Raw genomic sequence first — 22,491 nt, forward strand, 5'->3', positions numbered from 1 at the left:
GCCCAGTAGGCAAGTGGTTAAAGTGACATTAAACCCATGCGCATATGCTTTAATATAGACAGTGGAAACAAAAACTGCTGTAAAAATTTAAATAATCTCGTTATGCAAATTAAATAATATCTATATACAGTATTTAACATATATAGCTGCTATGTTTAATATCCCCCAAAAATTGGACAGATCGGACCCTTGACTGACATTTTTGACACTTTTGGGGTTACCAGTGACATTACTGCAGTAATCAGTGCTATACATATGCACTGTTACTGTAAAAATGACACTGGCAGGGAAGGGGTTAACTGTATTGGAGAGGGAGGGGTTAAATGTGTTCTAGGGGCGTGTTTCTAACTGTGATGGGACATGTCTCCTATTGTAAAAACAGAGATCAACGGTTCTACATAGTAGAACTGTCTGATCTCCATTTTTACACAGGGGAGAATGACAGGCGGCTTGTTTACATAAGCCGCCCGCCTTTCTCCCGCTCTACCGACGATCGTAGTGTGACCGGCGGACATCGGGTGAACACAGCGCGGAGAACAGCTGTCATCCTCCTGCTCAGTAGGGGATCGGTGGATCGATCCCCCGCTGAGATAAACGGAATCCGTCCGACGGACGGAGTGTGTGAAAGAGCCCTAAGTCCTGAGCAGTCACATACACAGACAAATGAAGATCGCTCTTGGGATAACTTTGCGCTTGTGTGCCTATCTTGAGAGAGACGGTGTTCCGTGAGAATTACCTACCCGTGAGAAAAACCTACCCCTCGTCACTTCCGGTGCACGGCACTGTATGTAATGCGGCGGTTACATTAAAATAACTGTGCTGCACTATGAGTCATCTCCGCTCCTGTCCCGGTCACTTCCCTGCTATCGGCAAGTAAATATAAAAGCGGCGGCGGGTGTATGAAAACATACATCACGGAGCCGAGAGCCGCTTTTATATTTACTTGCCGAGAGCAGGGAAGTGACCGGGACAGGAGCGGAGATGACTCATAGTGCTGCACAGCTGTTTTATGTAACCGCCGCGCGGGTAGGTTTTCTTCACAGTACGCCGACATATTTCCATACTAGTGCGCATGCGCACTAGTCAGGTTCTCAGTTCTTACATCAGGTATCCGGAGCTCTGAGCATGCGCACTGCTGCGCTGCTCAGCTGTTCCTGGCCGGAAGTGACGAGGGGTAGGTTTTTCTCACGGGGTAGGTAATTCTCACGCTACAACGGCATTACTGTCTGGTGAGTGCGGATCTGCTTAACTGGTGACGGGGATCACCTGTGGATTGGATTTCATGCACAGAGGAATAAAAGACAGAGTGGAATAATTTGTTGTTATTCAGAATTGAGAGATGCACAGGTGGAGTGAAATGGATACTTTGTATTTCTTTTCAATAAACAAATTCACACAGATTTGATTACAGGTTGTTGGAGCAATGGACACATTTGTATACATGTGGTTTATGTTTTTTTTTTCATGACCGCTTCAAGCAGAACTTTACTCATAATAACTTGATGAAAAATAATGTTCTTTAGCAAGAAACATACATTTTACATGATTAATTAGGCTACTAAATTTAGTGTGTGCTGTAAATTGCCTTCATCACTGCTTTTGTTTCTTCTTGCCGGAGACTGCCATTTTGCTAAAGGCCAGAGCCCCTGAGCAGCAGTAAATCTTTAGGCTATCAGCAGATCAGCCTCTAGTGGCTCTGATTTTCAGCACAATGCCAAAAATGGAGAGCAGCTGAGCATGCGCAGAACAGAGTGAGAAAGTGTATTACTGGATTTTAAACAGAATAGACACTTATTTTTAATGTTTTACATAGCTATACCTGCAAAAGGGGCCAGCCTGAAGTGATCTAGCAGGACTTAATTTTATGACTAAAGTTCCACTTTAATGTATATAGATGTCATTGTTATTTTGTTGTGTGAATTGTTTGAACACTTATGAGGGGTTAACACTTTAAGTGCTGTTTTATATGATTTTTTAATTGATTTCATAGTTACACCCCTATAAAAATACTGGGTTTTTTTGAGATGTAAAAACAATCACACCAAGATAAATCACCTCTGAAATTTTTCTACCTTTAATATGACCTACAATATGTGCAATTAAAAAAAAAAAACTGACTTCCGGTTCCGGCGCCCATGTAAGAGGCAGCGTGGGACAGCGGCTCCGGGAATTACCGCTTACAAAGCCTTTTCCACCGTCGCCAGCAGCACTCTGACCCGGCGATCCACCTCTTCTCTGCCCGGAGACGCAGTGGAATGGATCGATTCCTGCACCACGGCGGATCATCCGCCGCTCCGCAAATCAAGGCCGCGGCTCCACCTCAGGCCTGCACGGAGGCGGACATGGCGGACGCATCTCTCCCGCCCGCACCTGCAGCACCAGGTCAGTCACCGCTGCCAGACGCACAGATAGCCTCTCTGGCTCAGGCTGTGGCATCCCTGCTCTCTCCCACCATCACCGAAGCGGTGGATAAGGCCATAGCACTAGGGATGGCACAGCTCAGGAAGGACATGGGAGAACACTCCCAAAGGATCTCTGATCTGGAGCATAGAGTCTCCGACATGGAGGATGAGCTGCAGGGCTCATTTGCTTTGGATCACCAAGCCAAGCAAACACAGAAATATCTCCTGGAAAAGATAGATGATTTGGAGAACAGATCTAGGAGAAATAACCTCCGGATCATTGGTCTTCCCGAGTCCCAAGGGGCAGAGTCTCTCATGGACATTGCTATGACTCGCTTGCCTCTGGCCCTGGGAATCACGTCCCCGTGTACAGTGGAAAGAGCCCACCGTCTGGGTGCCCCTTCTAACGAAAGACGTACTCCGCGCCCCGTCATAGTGAGGTACCTGAACTATGTGGACAGGCAGAACATTCTTAAATCATTTCGCAATTCAAAAGCTCTACAACTTGATGGCCAAAAACTGCTGATTTTCGCGGACTATTCGCAGGAAGTTTCCCGCCGCCGCAAAGCCTTTCAGTCGATATGTCAGGCCCTGTATCAAAAGGCCATAAAATTTACCCTGGCATATCCTGCCACGCTACGCCTGTCGGATCTATCGGGGGAGCAAAAGTCGTTCACGCACCCAGAGGAAGCTACACATTTTATGCAACGACACTTCAATATAACACTGGATCCTCCATCCACTCCTCCACTTCAGCGCCCCCAAGGTGCCAGGGAACAACGGAGCCCCAGGAAAGGATCAGCCAAAAAACAGCGCACCAATGGTCCCTCTTCTTCCCGCTCCTGGAATCGCTGATTTATGTCTTGACTCTCTCTCATTTGCACACGTTTCCCGCTAAGGTCCAGCAGTTGACACCCAATTCGCCTTTTTTTCATTATTCGTCTCAGGCGATTTTTCACCTGGTGTCTCTGCTCTTACTCCAGCTGCGGCCGTGATGTCTCCCTCAGGTTCTATGATGTTTAATATTGCTAAGATGTCTTATTGTCTAGTAATCTATGTGATATTGCATGCTTTAACCTATATGTATAGGTCTATATGTGTTTTTTTTTTTTTTTTTTTTTTTACTGGTGCAGGGGGCTAGCCGTCTTGAGGTTTTGTTGTCTATGCTGAGCCTCCGGGCTGCTGATGCCCCACCGTTGAAATATCGGATATCGCTGGCTTATTACATCTCGTCATGGACAACAACCCTTCCAAGCCGGTAACGCTGTCTGTCCGATTGCTTTCTTGATGAGGAAAAAAGTGAAGTTTGCACTCCTTATGGTTTTCACACTTCCCTTAACTTCCCAGGCCCTTGTTGGGCTTTCACCCTTTGACTATTTTAGATTAGTGTTACTCTTTGATATGTTTGACATGCAACATACACAGAGGTTCTGTTATTCCCAACTGTGCGTCACACTGTGTTTCCAGGTACCTTTTTTTATTGCTACTCGACTCGCGGATCAGCCACTTGACTACGATCCCCCATGACGATAGTTTCCTGGAACGTGAAAGGGCTTAGGTCTCCAAACAAAAGAATGACGGTTCTCAGGCATCTTAAACGCCTGGGAGCCGACATTGCTGTCCTGCAGGAATCACATTTAGAAGCAAAGGATTTCCACTGTATGCAAAAACTCTGGGTGGGACACGTTTTTGGATCCCCCGCGGTGAAGGGCAAATCCGGGGTACTAATCTTGGTACACAAACATTTTGCAGCCACGGCCCAGCCCATTTATCAAGATAAGGAAGGTAGGGTAGCTGTTGTCCAATTCACTGCTGACCAACAAGACTGGGTCTTGGCAGGGGTCTATGCCCCCAATGTTCCCTCCCCTTCCTTTTTCCAAATGCTGACACAAAACCTGGCACCGCACTTACATCTCCCTTTACTAGTGGCAGGTGATTTCAATCAGCTTATGCAGCACACTGAAGATAAATCATATGCAGCCGGTGCTCCTCCCCCAAAACATCCTCACCACTCCTCCCTCTTATTGAATTTTACGGACAGTCTGCGTCTCACGGACATTTGGCGCCTAAACAACCCAGATAGTAGAGAATTCTCCTTTTACTCCAACCCTCACCACACGCTCACGAGAATAGATTACATTTTCGTAAATCACCTTTTGCTCCCCTGTGCGGTCTCCCCGAAAATTCATGATATTGCGATATCTGATCATGCCCCAGTTTTAGTCGACCTCACCTTAGTTGCTGACAAACCGTCTCTTAGACTGTGGAGGTTCCCCTCTTATTTAGCCAAGGACCCTGGGGTTACCTCACTCGTCAGGGACACATGGCGGGATTTCTTGGCCAATAACGCCTCTCCGTCCACATCGCCAATACTCCTGTGGGAGGCTGGTAAAGCAGTACTCCGGGGTCGGATTATTTCTTATGCCTCAGCATACAAAAAGAATATAGCTAAGGCATTTAGAGAAGCCAGTGACACCTTACCTGAGGCACAGGCCAAGCTAAATAAATCTAACTCTATGCTTCATAGAGAAAAGTGGCGAGAGGCTAAGGCGGCCTTTGACGGGTGGGCTGAGACCAGGGAACTTTTATATAAGTCTCATCAAGACTGGAAGTATCATTCATTTGGCAACAAGCCAGGGAAACTGCTAGCCTCCCTCTGCAGAGGAACATTCACACTTACACATGTCACCCAGCTAAAAAACGCGGATGGTCAGATTGTGGAATCTCCAGAGGCAATCAATCAGACCTTCGAGGCCTTTTACAAAAAATTATACAGCTACGAACCATACGACGAGGACGCAGCCTCGCAATGGCTCTCCTCGGTCACCCTCACCCAAGTCCCACGGGATCAATTAAATCTCCTTAACGCCCCCATCTCACTGGCAGAGATAACGAAATCCATCACACAATTGTCCTTAGGCAAGTCTCCCGGTCCGGACGGGTACACCCCAGAATTTTATAAACTAGCAGTAGATACGATTGCCCCCACTCTGCTGTCTGTGTTCAACCACATCATTCACGGCAATGCCTATTTACCAACGGGATATCAGGCGCATATTAAATTAATCTACAAGAAGGGTAAAGATCCTGTGGACCCAGGCTCCTACAGACCAATCTCACTTCTTAATGTGGACTCCAAGCTATTATCCAAGATCATGGCTGATAGATTGGCCTCCATACTACCTTCTCTTATACACCCGACCCAATCTGGCTTTGTTAAGGGAAGGTCGGCCACCTCCAATTTACGAAAGGTCCTGACAGCGCTAGAAATGTCAAAGGCAGACCCCCACAACCAAGCAGCCATAATAACACTCGATGCTGAAAAAGCATTCGACAATGTCAACATCCAATGGCTAGACAGAGTATTAGTGCATCTGGGCTTTTCTGGCCCTTTTCTTCATTTGATACGGACTATGTATGCCTCCCCCGAGGCACAGGTTGTGATAGCTGGTCATATTTCTCCTTCTTTCCGTTTGTTCAAAGGGACGCGCCAAGGCTGTCCATTGTCTCCTCTGCTCTTCAATCTAGCAGTAGAGCCACTCTCGAGATTAATGCTGTCGCATCCTGAGCTTCGGGGGATAAAAGTGGGCCCAGATGAATTGCGTACAGCAATGTTCGCAGACGACGTACTGATATTTACTTCCGACCCCGAACACGATCTACCCATAATACAGGGCGTTTTTGATACATACCGACGCTGCTCTGGCCTCCGCATCAACTTTTCCAAAAGCGAAATACTTCCTTTGAACTCCACACGCACCCCCTCCTGGGCATCTGCCTCTCCTCTTAGAGTCACCTCCAGCCATATCACTTACTTGGGGGTCAAAATAGGGAGATTCCCATCCTCCCTTTACCACTTAAACTTCACCCCAACCATTGATAAAATGATTGCGGAACTTAAAAACTGGGCGAACCTTCCTTTGTCAGTTTCTGGCAGATGCTATCTATACAAAATGGCCACCTTTCCAAAACTCCTCTACCCTCTTCAAACTATCCCACTTCTACTCAAGCATTCCGATGTCCAACGTCTACACAAGGCAGTCACTTCCTTTATTTGGAGGGGCAAGAGACCCAGAATTGCACTAGCAAAGCTTCACTTGGCCAAGAAGGCAGGGGGACTAGATCTCCCCAATACAAGAATGTACAACATTGTGTGTCTCATGCGGGGTTGTCTAGATTGGCTGAGCCTTGAGTCGAGATACACCAACTTTACTTTAGAAACCCACATGGCCGCTCCGTACGACTTAGCAGCCTTGCTGCATTGTGGAACAGGGGATTTCCCAATACACTTGAGGCATAATCTCTTACTGAGAGATACGGTGGTGGCATGGAGGGAGGTGAGACGGCGACTAGGCACCCCCCAACGCCTTTCCCAATATTTGCCTATACATGGACACCCCATGTTTCCACAAGCCCAGCAATATACTGCATATGGGGATTGGACAAGGTGGGGGGTAAAACGGTTTGCGCAGTTATTTGATACTTCCACCGGACAACCTCTGTCCTTTACAGCCTTTTCCACTAAGTATAGCATTCCTTCAAGTCATTATCTATATTATAGACAGTGCATCAGCTTTGTGAACTCCATTTATCTACCATCACAAGGACGTTTTAAACCCTCCCTAGTGGACTCCTGGCTGCAACACAATAAACACAAAATCTCTCACTTATACAAGCCCCTATATACGGAACTTTCCCAAGGACTTGCAACTACCGTAGCTAAATCTTGGAATAAAGTCCTCCACTCAGATGAAGCGCACCAAAAAATCCTATCAGGCTACCTTACCACACGCAAATACATCACTAATGAGTTCTGGAGGGAACAACAATTTAAAATAATCCACAGAGCGTATATTCCTCATCTCCGATGGTCCCCGGACACTTTTCACCATCATTGTACACATTGTAACGAACTCCACCCTTCTCTACTTCACAAGTTTTGGACCTGCCAGCCTATCTCCACCTTTTGGGACAAAACTCTGCGCTATGTACAACGTTATACTGGAATCCAACTCCCTAAGGATATTTACCTCCTACTGTTTGGATATACCAATCATAAGGCTTTGTCTATCCCGAAGAGCAGTTGGAAACACCTAACTGGCCACACGCCTTGGCTGATGACTTGTCTAATGATAGCGAGAAGGCTGATATTAAAACATTGGATGGAGGCGTCCCCCCCAACTCTTACAGAGTTAACGAATAGCCTACATATTCTCCGTGACATAGAAGCTACGGGCTTGCTCCTTCACCCCACGAACTCTGCCACCCGTTTCACTAAGAAATGGTCTAGCTTCCCTCCCAGGAGGGTGGCTCCTTCCATAGCATCGACCTAAGACCCACTACACTACTACCTGCAAGTGAATGTGATTGAGGATAGCACTTGGTTTCCTAACTAGTGGTGTACCCACCCGAAACCGAGTGCTATCAATAATACCTCTGAAGGTGTCTTTTATGCTTGACTTTTTCATGTTTGCCCCTGTGACGCACAGTTTTCCCCCATATCCAGGTTACATATGTAGTATATGGCAAAGGACTTCTACTGTATGCCACAACCTTATTATCATTAACCTCTACCTCTCTCCTCCGTACCCGAATCCATTTCTCCCTCATACCTTTTCGCATCATCCCATTCACCCCCCCTCCCACCCTATCCTCCCTTCCCCCCCCCCTCCCCTCCCCCCCCCTCTCTACAACTCTTCCTTACCCGCCTGCTCCCTCCTTCTTATTCCCCTCCTGCCCCACCCCTCCCCCTTTTTATACCACTGAAAATTTCATATCATCCCACAGTTTCTTTGCAGTTCATTCTATGCTCTGAAGTTCCTCGTGATTCTATTACATTAATTGTGAACAATATTCTGGTCGCAATTACTTCTATGTTATCACATCATCTCTGTGGTTCAATTTTTGAAATTGTTTGTAAAATGAGTTTTCTTGAACTTCAATAAAATGTTATAAAAAAAAAAAAAAAAAAAAACTAACGGGTTTCTTTAACCATTTCCATATAGAGCAGTTAGACCCCCTTCCTGCCCAGACCAATTTTCAGCTTTCAGCACTTTGAATGACAATTGCTCAGTCATGCTACACTGTAACCAAACAACATTTTTATCATTTTTTCACACAAATAGAGCTTTCTTTTGGTGGTATTTGATCACAACTGGGTTCTTTTTTTTTTCGTGATATAAGCAAAAAAAGAGCAAAAATTTTGGAAAAAAAAACACTTTTTTTTTTAGTTTCTATTATAAAATTTTGCAAAAAATAAATTTTTCTTCATACATTTGGGCCAAAATTTATACTGCTACATATCTCTGGTAAAAAGAACCCAAATTAGTGTATATTATTTAGTCTGTGTGAAAGTATTGAGTCTAGAAGCTATGGTACCAATTGCTGAAAATTGATCACACCAGATGTGCTACTGACGGCCTATCTCCTTTCTTGAGGCCCTGAAATGTCAGGACAGTACAAATACCCCCCACATGACCCCTTTATGTAAAGTAGACAGTCCAAGGTATTTAGTAGGAGGCATGGTGAGTTTTTTGAAGTTATAATTTTTTCCCAAAATTCTTGGGAAAATTAAGAAAAAAAATGTTTTTTCTTTTTTTTCCCACAAAGTTGTCAATTTATAAGCCATTACTAACACATAGCATGTACACAGCAAAAATGACACCCCAAAATACATTCTCCTACTCCTTCTGAGTATGGTGATACCACATGTGTGAGACTTTTACACAGCCTGGCCACAAAAAGAGACTCCACATCCAAGTAGCACCTTCAGGCGTTCTAGGAGCATAAATAAACATAAAACTTTCTTACTACCTATCACACTTTTGAAGGCCCTAGAGCACCAATACAATGGAAAAGTGCACAAAATGACCCAATTTTGGAAAGCAAACACTCCAACGTATATTCTATGAGGCATTATGGGTTGAACATATAATTTTTTTCCACAAGTTTTTGGAAAATGTGGGAAAAAAATGAAAACTTTTTTTTTTTTACACAAAGTTGTCAATTTATAGGATATTCCTAACACATAGCATGTACACAGCAAAAATTACAATCCCAAAATACATTCTACCACTCCTCCTGAGTCCCACATGTGTGAGACTTTTTCACAGCCTAGCCATATAGAGGGGCCCAACATGCATGGAGCACCATCATGCATCCTAGCCACTTGCCTAGGCCTATTTTTGACACTTGGTGTTTACAAGCTAAAATCAGTTGTTTTTGCTAGAAAACTACTTAGAACCCCCAAACATTATATATTTTTTTTTTTAGCAGAGACCCTAGAGAATAAAATGGAGATTATTGCAATATTTTTTATCACACCGTATTTGCGCAGCGGTCTTTTGGAAAAAAAATCACTTTTTTGAATTAAAAAATAAGAAACCAGTAAAGTTAGCCCAATTTGTTTCCATAATGTGAAAGCCGAGTAAATAGATACCCAACATGTCATGTTTCAAAATTGCGCACCCTCACGGAATGGCCACAAACTTTGGTACTTAAAAATCCCCATAGGCGACACTTTAAAAATTTCTACAGGTTGCCATCTTAGAGTTACTAGAGCTCAAATTATTCCTCTTGCTCTAACGATCGCGACAATACCTCACATGTGTGGTTTGAACACCATTTATATATGTGGGCGGGTTTCTGTATGCGTTCGCTTCTTCATGCGAGCTCACGGGGACAGGGCGCTTTAATTTTTTTTTTTTTTTACTATTTATTTTATTTATTATTTTTTATTTTTACACCGTTTAAAAAAAAAAATTGATCATTTTTATTTCTATTACAAGGAATGTAAACATTCCTTGTAATAGAAATGGGCACGACAGGAACTCTTTTTTGTGAGATCTGGGGTCAAAAAGTCCTCAGATCTCACAAGTACACTAAAAGATAGAAAAAAAAAAAATAATTCTATAAAATGAAAAAAAAAAAAAAAAAGGACCTTTAAACCGGTTGCTAGGTAACGACATTTTCCGTAGCTCCGGTCCTCCAAGACCATAGAGTCGAGTGAGGGCAAGCTTGCGCTCACTCGACATCCTGTCTGTGAGGATCCGGGACCGGATAGTTTTCCCCACTGCCGGCGGGTCCGGTAAGCAGGGAAAAGGACCGGAATGCAGCGGGAAGGGGGGCACCTCTTCCGCCATCCCGGACGGGTGATCCCACAGCAAATCCGCCGCTGGGACCACTCTTATCAGAAAGCCAACCGTCCACCGTTTAAAAAAATACCAGGGTTATGGCAGCTATCTGCTGCCATAACACCGGTATTTAGGTTTAAACGGAGGACGTATATAAACCTTTTTGGACTTGGTCATGGTGGCTGTATGAAGGGTGACAGGTACTCGGGTACTTTGTTGGGCAGGCGACAGGCAGGTGACAGGTACTCTGGTACTGATGAGCAGGTGGCAGGTACTCGGGTACTCCGATAGGCAGGTGACAGGTACTCGGGTACTCTGATGGGCAGGTGATAGGTACTGATGGGTACTGATGAGTAGTACTGATACTGATAGGTGATACTGATACTGTACTGATGGGTACTGATGATCAGTACTGATACTGATAGGTGATAGGTACTGATGGGTAAATGGTGAGTACTGATGAGTAGTGATGGGTACTGATGAGCAGGCGTCAAGTACTCGGGTACTTCAGGCATCAGGTACTCTGATGAGCAGGTGGAAGGTACTCGGGTACTCTGATGGGTAGGTGACAGGTACTCAGGTACTCTGATGGGTAGGTGACAGGTACTCGGGTACTCTGATGACGGGTACTCTGATGACGGGTACTCCGGTGACAGGTACTCAAAGTACCCGAGTACCTGTCATCAGAGTACCCGAGTACCCGTCATCAGAGTACCCGAGTACCCGTCATCAGAGTACCCGAGTACCCGTCATCAGAGTACCCGAATACCTGTCACCAGCCCATCAGAGTACCCGAGTACCTGTCACCAGCCCGTCAGAGTACCCGAGTACCTGTCATCAGAGTACCTGATGGGCTGGTGACAGGTACTCGGGTACTTTGATGGGCTAGTGACAGGTGCTTTGATGAGCTAGTGACAGGTACTTTGATGGGCTAGTAACAGGTACTTTGATGGGCTAGTGACAGGTGCTCTTTATTGGGGGGGCCATCAGTGTGTTTGGAGTGCACAGTAATTGGTAACTAGCTGTTACCACAATCTCTTCCTCACACAGGATCAGTATGTGAGGAGGAGAACACGGTGACGGCTAGTTACTGTGTTCTCTGTTGACCTTTGTGACCGGCTGTGATTGGACACAGCCGGTCACGTGGTAAAAAGCCAATTTCATTGGCTCTTTACCTAGATCGGGGATTGGCTCTGTCCGAGGGACGAGCCTCGTCCCCGATCGCTGCTCTGCGTGCCCCCGGGGGTGCGCATTGCAGAGAGAACGAGCGGTTTGCGCTGGAGCCGCTCATGTGATCGGCTGTGATTGACACAGCCGATCACATGGTAAACAGCCAATTTCTATTGGCTGTTTACCTTGATCAGGAGTGGGCTATGTCCGAGGGACGAGCCTCATCCCTGATCGCTGCGCTGCGCGCCCCCGGGGAACGGTAAAGCCATCCTGCCGGCGTCATATTACTATACGCCGGTATGGATGTGGTTAAAGGGGGGAAAAAAAACTTTCAATAATGTGGTTGCATAAATATGCACACCCTTAGCCCCTTCAATACAGGGCACTTTCACCCCCTTCCTGCCCAGGCCAATTTTCAGCTTTCAGCACTGTCACATTTTGAATGACAATTGCGTAGTCGTGCAATGCTGTACCCATATAAAATTATTAGCATTTTTTTCCACACAAATAGAGCTTTCTTTTGATGGTATTTAATCACCCCTGGGTTGCTGTTTTTTTTTACCAAAATTTTTTGTAAATAAGTAATTTTTCTCCTTCACTGATGTGCACTGATGAGGCAGCTCTGATGGGCACTAATAGGCTCTACTGATGGGCACTGATGAGGTGGCACTGAAGGGCACTGATTGGGTGGCACTGATGAGGAGGCGCTAATATCCCACACTGCTGAGCACTGATAGGTGGCACTGATGAGCACTGATAGGTGGCACTGATGGGCACTGATGGGCAGCACTGGTGGGTAGTGACGGGAGGCACTGATGGGCAGCACAGATGAGAAGGCACTGATGGGCACTGACTGGAATTACTAATAGATCAGTGCCCTGATTACTTGTCCTGCACTCCCCTTTGAGGAGGAGCCACTGATCAGCTGTCCTCGTCACACACTCTGACAGTGTGAGGCGAGAAGCGCCGATAAATGGCACTTACGCATTTACATGTCACCGGCTGTGATTGGACACACCCAATCACATGGGTAAAGAGTTCTCTACCAAGATCGCCGTTGCGCCATATCCGAAGACGTGGCCGCAATCGCCACGCTGCATGCCCCGCGGACATGCGAGAGTGGCCATTCTGGGGCGCTGTCATATGACAGAACGAGAGCTGCACCCCTCTGCCTACTTTTTTTTAAGTACTTTTCGATTTTTTCACAGCATACAGTCATTTAGGGTAGGAATCTATCAGCATGGCACATCTTACCTTGGGAATCTTTGCCCACTCTTCCTTGTAAAAGCACTCCAAATCAAATTGGATTGAGGTCTGGGCTCTGGCTAGGTCATTCCAAAACATCAATCATCTTTTGGTGCTTACGAAGCATTAAAGGGACATCATTGTTGGAAGGTATCAATCAGGATAAAATTTCAAAAAAAGTAATTAGATATACCATATAACACAGTGACAATGGTCATCACTAAATGAAGACAATATGGCACAAGAGTGACATTACCAAGAATTAGACATTCCTTCAAAATAGATGAAAAAACAAGAAGAAAACTTGTTTAGGAGGCTCCCAAGAAGCCTACAGCAACATTAAAATTAAGCTAGCTGATGGGAGGAAGGAATTCAATGGGAGACCTTCTAGTTAATGGACACATAGGGGGTTAAGGCCCGTACACACGTACCGATCGTCGGCATACAAACGTCGGTGGACGAAGGATCTGCCGATTGTACGCGTGTTAGTATGGTGCCTCCGACAGATGTCTGCGCACAATCCGCGGACAAAAGTCTTTCTTGCAAACATGAAAATATTTGTATGCCGACACCAGAACGGACGATTGTTCGCCTGTCAGTACACAATTCGGCCGACAGACCGCAGATTTGCAAGACTGGGCATGCTCAGAAAATAGAAAACACAGGGAAAGTTAACCATTACATGACATCACTTCTGCAGTCGGCGGACAAAATTCTTGCGCTGTCCTTGTGCTGTCTTTGCACTTTTCAGCAGACACCGACATCCCGGGGAGAAAAGAGGAACATTTGTATGCCGACCATCGGTACGTGTGTACGGGGCTTTATTCATTAAAACTGAAGAGTGCAAAGTCTGGTGCACCTCTGCATAGAAACCAATCAGCTTCCAGGTTTTATTGCCAAAGCCTAATTGAAGAAGGTGAAGTAAGAAACTGATTGGCTACCATACACAGCTGCACCAGATTCTGAGTGCACCAGGTTTAGTAAATATCCCCCATAGTGTCCAGGACCACAGTCTTAATAAATTATATATACAGAGAAAAACCTAAATATGGAAAAAAGGACTTTAAAGATGGCACGCGTTTGTATAAAAAGTCGTTGTTTTATTCTACAAATATTAAAAAAAAACACATATGAAGTTTAAGAAGACAACAATATTGCATGTAAACATTGCAAGTACATGAGATTTTATTATATATCATCACTCATCATCCCCGTCAAACTTGAGCGATAGAATGCTTGCTGTGACTTCGATGAGTTTCACGGGTCCATGTCTGCTTCATCAGGCAGATAGCAGTCAAATCAAGCTCTGTACTTTGCATATAAAACAATCATGAACAGAGTGATGCACACAACCACCAATTGTAAGCTTTCTGGAACAGATAGGTCAGCTCCTCTAAAGTTAGTTCACTACGAGTCCAGGAAAAGAGGTAAGAGGGAAACCCTTAGTCAGGACTAATATTGTATCATGTTTACGAAAACTGAAGTGCCATCTGAACTGGCCATAATTCCAAAAAGTATGTTTGGAGAAAAACCAACGTAGCACATTACCATAACAAAAAAAAAAAAAAACATACACACAGTGAAGCATAGTGGTTCCTTCAGATGGAACTGAGGCTTTTGTCAAGGTGGAGGAACTTTTGAACAATTTCAAATATCAGCCAATGTTAGCACAAAACCTTCAGGCCTCTGCTAAAAAGCTGAAGATGAAGATGGATTTCACCTTTCAGCGTAACAATGACCCAAAGCATACCTCCAAATCAACAAAAGAATGGCTTCACCAATAGAAGATCAACATTTTGGAAAGACCCAGCCGGAGCCCAGGACCTGAATCCAATTGAAAATCTGTGGGATGATCTGAAGAGGGCTGTGCACAGGAGATGTCTTCACAATCTGACAGAGTTTGCTTTCATGGGATTCTTTCACATAATGCTCTTTACATATAAATCCCTTTTTTTAACCACTCTGCAACCGCTCACAGTAATACTACTGCGGCAGAGTGGTTCGTTATCGTCCAGTCACGTAGTATTAACGTGACTGGACTCCTCCCCTTCTGGGCGGCGCTTGCGCGCCGCCGGAGGCTCGCTCCCGCTGTTTTCATTCACAGCGGGAGTCGGGCCAGGGGAGGAGCAGCGGCGATCGCCGCTGCTCTTACCCGATCGTCGGGGATCGAGTCTGGAGATCCGCCCGCTGTGTGTAAACACAGCGGGCGGATCTCCATAGTGACAGGGAGTGACAGATCGGACTGTTCAGCATAGCTGGACATCCGATCTGTCCATGAATCACATAGTCACCTCCCCCCCTACACGTCAGTAAGCACCAGGCATACATTAACCCCTCCCTCTCCAATAAAATTAACCCCTTCCCTGCCAGTGTCATTTTTACAGTAACAGTGCATATATATAGCACTGATTACTGCAGTAATGTCACTGGTACCCCCAAAAGTGTCAAAAATGTCAGTCAGGGGTCCGGTCTGTCCGCCGCAATGTCGCAGTCCCGCAAAAAAAAATCGCAGATCGCCGCCATTACGCGTTAAAAAAAAAACACCAAAAATGACAGAAATCTTTCCCTTTGTTAGTAAACGCAATAACTTTTGCGCAAACCAATCAAAATACGCTTATTGCGATTTTTTTTACCAAACATATGTAGCATAAAACAAATTGGCCAAAAACTTTTAAAAAAATTGGTTTTTACATCTTTTTTGGGGGGAATTTCATATAAAAAAATGTGAAAAATATTGTTATTTTTTCAAAATAAACGTTCTTTTTTTGTTTATAGCGCAAAAAGTAAAAATCGCACAGGTGATCAAATACCACCAAAAGAAAGCTCTGTTTGTGGGAAAAAAAGGACGTAAATTTCGTTTGGGTACGGCGTCGCACGACCGCGCAATTGTCAGTTGAAGTCGCACAGCGCCGAATCGCAAAAAGTGGCCTGGACGGAAGACAGCAAAATCCTCCGGTTGTAAAGTGGTTAAATAATCACATGATGGCTGGAGCCCTGTCCACCCATTGACATAGACTACAGTACAATAAATAGCAATGGAGTAATGATGAAATACTCATCTGTCAATCAAGCTCCCTGAGCCATGTTAATGGGTGGGGCAGGGCTTAGACGGTCACATGATTGCTCTTGTGCATAAATCACAGCAACTTTGACTGTCTGGGAGGCAGAGTTGCAATGTCCCACACTGCTGCCAGCAGCCTATTAAAATCTATGACAGGATAAAATATGCATTGGCTGGATGCTGCACCTAGTGGTACCCAGTTTGTATGCATTCAGAAACATGCAAAAATTCTAAATTATGGGCATATGATCTTGAACATGCACAACTCTAAACACAAGTATTATTCAGTGTAGCGTCCTTTCAATGCATATTTCAGCCTGTCAATAAGTTGCTGGCAGCGGGGCTGTATGCTGTATCTATGCTTCCCAGGCAACTGAAAACGTAGGGAATTGACGCACACAGGGAATATATTGTTATTCTATTATTCTATATCAGTCAAAACAACATTAACATGGCTTTTGCCAGGCCTGTTTTTCCAGCACCACACAACGGGCATATTTTCCTTTTTCTTCAAACTGAAATGGAGATCCATAATAAAATTGATGATTCAAAACTAAGCAGGACTATAACTTCCCAACATGATAAATCAACTTTACAAGAATACCTAGTTAAAATAAAAGGGTCGGCAACTTTATTGCAGATGAGGTTTAATATTGAAAAATTCCAAATAATGCACATGGTAGCTAAGAATATGCATGCAAGTTACATGTTAGGGGGAGAACCTCCTGGAGAATTGAGAATGGATTAGGATCTGGGGGTCCTGGTAAATCACAGACTCAGCAATAGCATGCAATGCCTGACTGCAGCAAGCAAAGCGAACAGACTATTAGCATGCATTATAAAGGGTTTTTACTTAGGACATAAAATTATCATTCTACCACTTTACAAACCTTTGGTTCAGCCAGATCTTGAATATGTGGTCCAGTTTTCGTCACCAATTCTCAGGAAGAATGTGCTTGAACAGGAGAAAGTCCAGAGAAGAGCAACAAAGCTAAAAAGGGGGCTGGAGGACCTTAGTGATAAGGAAGGTCTACAAACATTGAACTTATTCTCACTGGAGAAATGATGCTTAAGAGGGAATATGATCCTAATATACAAACCGGTGAATCTTGACTCTAGCATTGGGAGGAAACAATTTAACCTAAGTTCTCTAGAAAAGACATACGGCAATACAAGCGGCATAAGAAGTAGTTCAATCTCAAACTGCGTAAGGGGTTCTTTACTGTTAGAGGTATAAGGATGTGGAACTCCCTTCCACAGTTGGTGGTATCAGCACAGAGCGTTGATAAATTAAAAAAAAAAACTATTAGATTTGTTTCTTAGAAAACAAAATGTACAGGGATTAAGGAAAATAGTAGTCTCTCTCACAATCTCACACACACATACTCACTCAGGTTGAACTGGATGGACTGGTGTCTTATTCAACCAATTATGAATATCTGTAATACCTTGTTATGTTCCATGTAGAGCTATTTAAAAGGATAAGTTCACCTTTTGCCAAAAAATTATTAACTGCACATTTTTTTGCTTGTAAAATTATGTGCATTTATTATTTTTTGTTCCAGGATCCTGCAGGCTTGTTAGTGTATCAGCTTGCTCGTACCTCATTTGAGCAAGCTGATACATGCTGACAGGAAGAATTAATGAACTACCACAGCGCTCATAGCGCCATGGCAGTTCATTGAGATATACAACCCAACAGCCACTAAGGCTGTTAGAACTTGTAGTTTTCCATTTACAGAACACTGTGAATGAGTGACAAAGCCCCGCATGGCCGTGTTTTTTTAGAATTTTGACATGGTAGTGGGGAGAGAAGGTCCCCTGCTAGCTGTCAAAGTGGGGAAGTGAGGGGGGGGGGGGTGGGGGAGGGAGTAGCAGGGACCGGACCTTTCATAAAATGTTTTTTTTTTTCAATAAGTCACAACGTAAATTGTTAGCACAGCAATTTTAAATTGTTACTAAATAAGCCTGTGATGCTGCCTGAATGTCTTGAAAAAGTGCAGCACCACTGGTTGTCCTCGAGGGAAAACGCTATTTATATATGCATAAGGTGTTTTGTATACAAGGATGAATAATGCCTTGCATAAACAGAAATAGCTAATGTCACGGTCATTATTTTTAATTATTATATTATTCATCATATCAGCATGATACATTGTTAATAAATAGACTTTTGTCCACTTTTTGTTATACAGCTCCAGCAAACCATCATATTACAAAATACATCTTGGAATCCATAAAGAAGTGGGCAATGAACCATCAAAGCAAGTCAGAGATGTTGAAAAACTATTCCTGGAGCCATTAAATGCAGATTTAGCACTATTGAAGCTGAAGAGGTAATTGCCTTACACAGGGCTTTTTTTTTCTCAGAGAAAAGGTGCAGGAACTCCCCTTTCTAAGTTACTTTGTGTCTCCGCCCCCTATCCACCTTCGAGCACTAACCCTTGGTTCCACCCCTACCCACCTCTGAGCACCGACACTTGGATCCACCCCCTACCCAGCTTCCAGTACAGCCCCTTTTAGAGAATATAGAGCCAAGTATAATTTTGTAGTGGAATGTATGAAATTTTGTTATGATAACAAGAAAAGCAATAAAATTGATCCCCCACAGCCAGCAGCAATATACCCCCCCAGCAGCAATAGACCCCCAGCAGCAGCAAAAGATCTCCCAGCAGCCAGCATCAATAGACTCTCTAGCAGCCAGCAACAGTAAACCCCCCTCCCCAAACAGTAGATCCCTTCCAGCAACAATTACCCCACAGTATCAAAAGATCCTCCACCAGCAACAATAGATTGCCATCCAAAAATAGATCCCCTCCAGAATCAATAGATCCAGCATCAGTAGACCCTCCAGCACCCCTTGTCATGGCATACATTCAGTGCTAGAGGTGCCGGAACTGCGTTCCCCCGCGTTCCCGCTGAAAAAAAGCCCTGGCCTTACATATTTTTGTTCATATTGGCAGTTCTGGAATGCAGTCATAGGCGTGCGCATGGGGTCATCCCCATGTGCATGGCTTTCACCCCGTGTGCAATACACAGAGTGGCTGGGGCGGGATGGGCACAAGAACTCTGTGTTCCAGCACCTCGCAGAGAAAAGAGTGATAAAGCACCCAACCTGTAGAGTGGCAGTGTGTGGTGGGTGCTGGAACCCCCACTCCAATGTACCAGGCTCTTCCACCTCAAGTGCTGGCCCCTTGCATCAGCACACGCAAAATGCTCCCTGCTATGCATATACAACAGAAGAGGGGGTGGAGTAGAAACACAGGTGCTCTAGTATCACACCCGCAACATCTCCAGAAGCCCAAACCAGCAGCCTGACCTCCCACTGTAAGTGGTAGATTCTCTTCTGAGGGGGAGAGGAGAGCTGAAGGATAGCTCTGTACTGGACAGGGAGGAAAAGAGAGATCTGTACTAGAAGGGGAGGAGAAGAAAGCTTTGTACTCGAATGGGAAGAGCGCTCTATACTGGAAGGAGAGGGTAGCTTTTTCTTGGGGAGAAATTTGGAGAGAGAGCGCTGTACTGGGGGAAAAGGGGGTTGTAAACTGGCCTGTAAGATATGCACTCCTGGACTCTGTACGTAGTGCAATCCTCAACCCTGCACTCTGAATGTAACACACTGCTGAACCCTGCACCCCTCTATATGTAGTGCAATCCTCAACCCTAAACCCTGTACGTACCACAATTTTGAACTCTGCACTCTGTACGTAATGCACTCCTAAACTCTGTGCATAGCACATGTCTGAACTCTGCACTCTGTACATGGTGCACTCCTGAACCCTGCGCTCTATATCTAGTGCACCCTTGAACCATGCACTCTATGCGTAGCACACTTCACAAGCCCTGCACTCCATATTTAATGCGCTTCTGAACCCTGCACTCTGTACGTAGCACAATTCACAACTCTGTACATAGATCACTCATGAACACTGCACTTTGTGGGTGCTGCACTAGTGAACACTGCACTCTGTAGTTAGGGCACTTCTGAACTCTGCATTCTGTATGTAGCACGCTCCTTAACCCTGCACCCTGTGCACAATGCACTCATGGTATTTAACAACGCCCCATTAAGATCCTCCCCCACAGTTAAGGCAGTTTGGCCACACCTACCATTTGATGCGGCATGCTGTCTCTCCGTAGGGAGGGGATGGTGGTGATGTTTATGGCGAGTGGTGGAATGGGGGCGTTGTTGAGTCCCTACACCTGTTCTCTAAGAAAAAAAATCCCATGTGGGAGGAGTTATCTCTCTCCCCCCAGTATAAAACAAAGTCCTGGCCAGGAGAGAGGGGCACAGGAGTCGGTGACCATGCACTGTAAGTGATCACAATGGCTGCGATTGAGGAAAGGGTTAACATTCGTTGTCATTGGCTGTAGGAGTGGGGGATGGGGGGGCTAACTTTCACTGCTGTTACCACTAATTTAGGATTGGGGGATTGGGATTAACTTTCACTGACTGTGTGCAGTTTTATTATACAGCCCACTGCATGTACATAGGGACCCTCTCTAGAGTGAACACATGGGGAATAGAAGAGGACAGAGAAGGAGAGAGAGAGCAAGGGAAAAAGAGAGATGGGGCAGTTAGAGAAGCTGCATGGAGTCAGAGCATAGGGACAGAACAGACGGCACATGGGGGGGGGGGGGGAGTGTACTCCACTTTGCTCAGCAGGGGATCTGTGAGCTGATCCCCGCTAAGCAGATTGGGACAGAGCCCATGCGTTGCTTACACCCAACTGCAATCTGATCCAATGCATCATTCCATTTGTTTTTAGTGGACCGGATTGGATTAAAGATTACACTCGCTCCTTCATAGAAGAGAATGGAGGGTCCAATTGTGTGATTGGATGCGGCTTTTCATGTAACAGCAGAAATCTACGGTCCTACATAGCAGGATCGTATGATCTCTGCTGTTACACAGGAGAGAATGACAGGCGGCTTTGTTTACATTAGCCGTCTGCCTTTCTCCAGGTAAAACCGACGATCACGAGGGACTGGCGGACATCGGGTCCGCTGCTCACACCCGGGGGGGGGGGGTCGTGAGTGAGCGGGAGCGCACCTCCAGCGGCGCGCGCTCGCTCCCTAGAGCCTTACAGGCTAGCGACGTAGTACTACGTCACTTTGCCTGTGAGGGGCTGACTGCCAACGTAAATCGTCGTTAGGTAGTCGGCAAGAGGTTAACTCAAATAGCCACTTGTTACAATGGAGGTATGCAGATTATTATCTCTGAATGCATAACATATCGCACCTTGAAGAAGATGGGCTACAGCAGCAGAAGACCACACTGGGTGCCAGTGCTGTCAGCTAAGAACAGGAAACTGAGGCTACAATTCACACAGACTTACCAAAGAGTGGAAAAATATTGCCTGGTCTGATGAGTCTCGATTTTCAGCTGTGAGATTCAGATGGGCGGTTCAGAATTTGGCATAAACAACATCAAAGCATGGATTTATCCTGCCTTGTACCGAGGGTTCAGGCTGGTGGTGGTGTAATGGTGTGGGGGATATTTTCTTGGCTCACTTTGGGCCCCTTAGTACCAATTGAGCATCGTTTAACCACTTTAGCCCCAGCCGCCACAGATGTACTGCGGCAGGCTGGCGCTCCCAGGCAAAAGCCCGTACATGTACGGCGCTCGCCTGGGAGGAGCTAGTGGTGATCGCGGGAAAGCTAGTGGGTGTGGCAGGTATCTCTGATGGCCGCCGGCCTCTCGCGATCTCCCGCCGCTGACAGAGAAGGTTGGACGGCTGATGTAAACACAGCCGTCCGTACTTCTCCCTGAAGTTATCACAGATGTCATGTGATCCTGCTATATAGGATCGCATGTCTCTGTGATGACTTCACAAGCCACGCCCCCCCCACAGTTGGAATCACGCCCCTAGGGACACATTTACCCCTTTGATCACCAGTACTGTTAACCGCTTCCCTGCCAGTGTCATTTTTACAGTAACAGTGCATATTTTTAGCACTGATTACTGTAGTAATGTCACTGGTACCCCCAAAAGTGTCAAAAATGTCAGTTAGGGGTCCAATCTGTCTGCTGCAATGTCGCAGTCCCGCTAAAAATCGCAGATAGCCGCCATTACTAGTAAAAAAAAAAAAACAATAAAAATGACATAAATCTTTTCCTGTAGTTAGTAAACACAATAACTTTTGCTCAAACCAATCAAAATACGCTTAATGCGATTTTTTTTACCAAAAATATGTAGCAGAAAAATAATTGGCCTAAAATGTTAAAAAATTTAGATTTTTTTTGAGAGAATTTCATATACAGTAGCAGAATGTGAAAAATGTTGTGTTTTTTTCAAAATTGTCGCTCTTTATTTGTTTATAGCGCAAAAAAATAAAATCACACAGGTGATCAAATACCACCAAAAAAAACTCTATTTGTGGGAAAAAAAGGATGTCAATTTAGTTTGGATACAGCGTCGCACGACCGCGCAATTGTCCATTAAAGTCATGCAGTGCCGAATCGCAAAATAGGGCCTGGTCA

The 22,491-nt window shown here is 45.1% G+C and overlaps 1 protein-coding gene across 1 annotated transcript in view; it reads left to right on the forward strand.

Annotated features, from left to right (window-relative positions):
- PLG (plasminogen) overlaps positions 1-22,491 on the forward strand; it is a 157,477-nt gene that overhangs the window by 117,595 nt on the left and 17,391 nt on the right. Inside the window, exon 16 of the mRNA XM_082251594.1 lies at positions 18,206-18,346. Within this exon, the coding sequence (XP_082107720.1) occupies positions 18,206-18,346 (141 nt within the window). The remainder of the gene's footprint in view (positions 1-18,205; positions 18,347-22,491) is intronic.

The sequence above is a fragment of the Pelophylax lessonae genome (genome assembly GCF_965119305.1).
Source record: "Pelophylax lessonae genome assembly, chromosome: 3".
Lineage (NCBI taxonomy): Eukaryota > Metazoa > Chordata > Amphibia > Anura > Ranidae > Pelophylax > Pelophylax lessonae.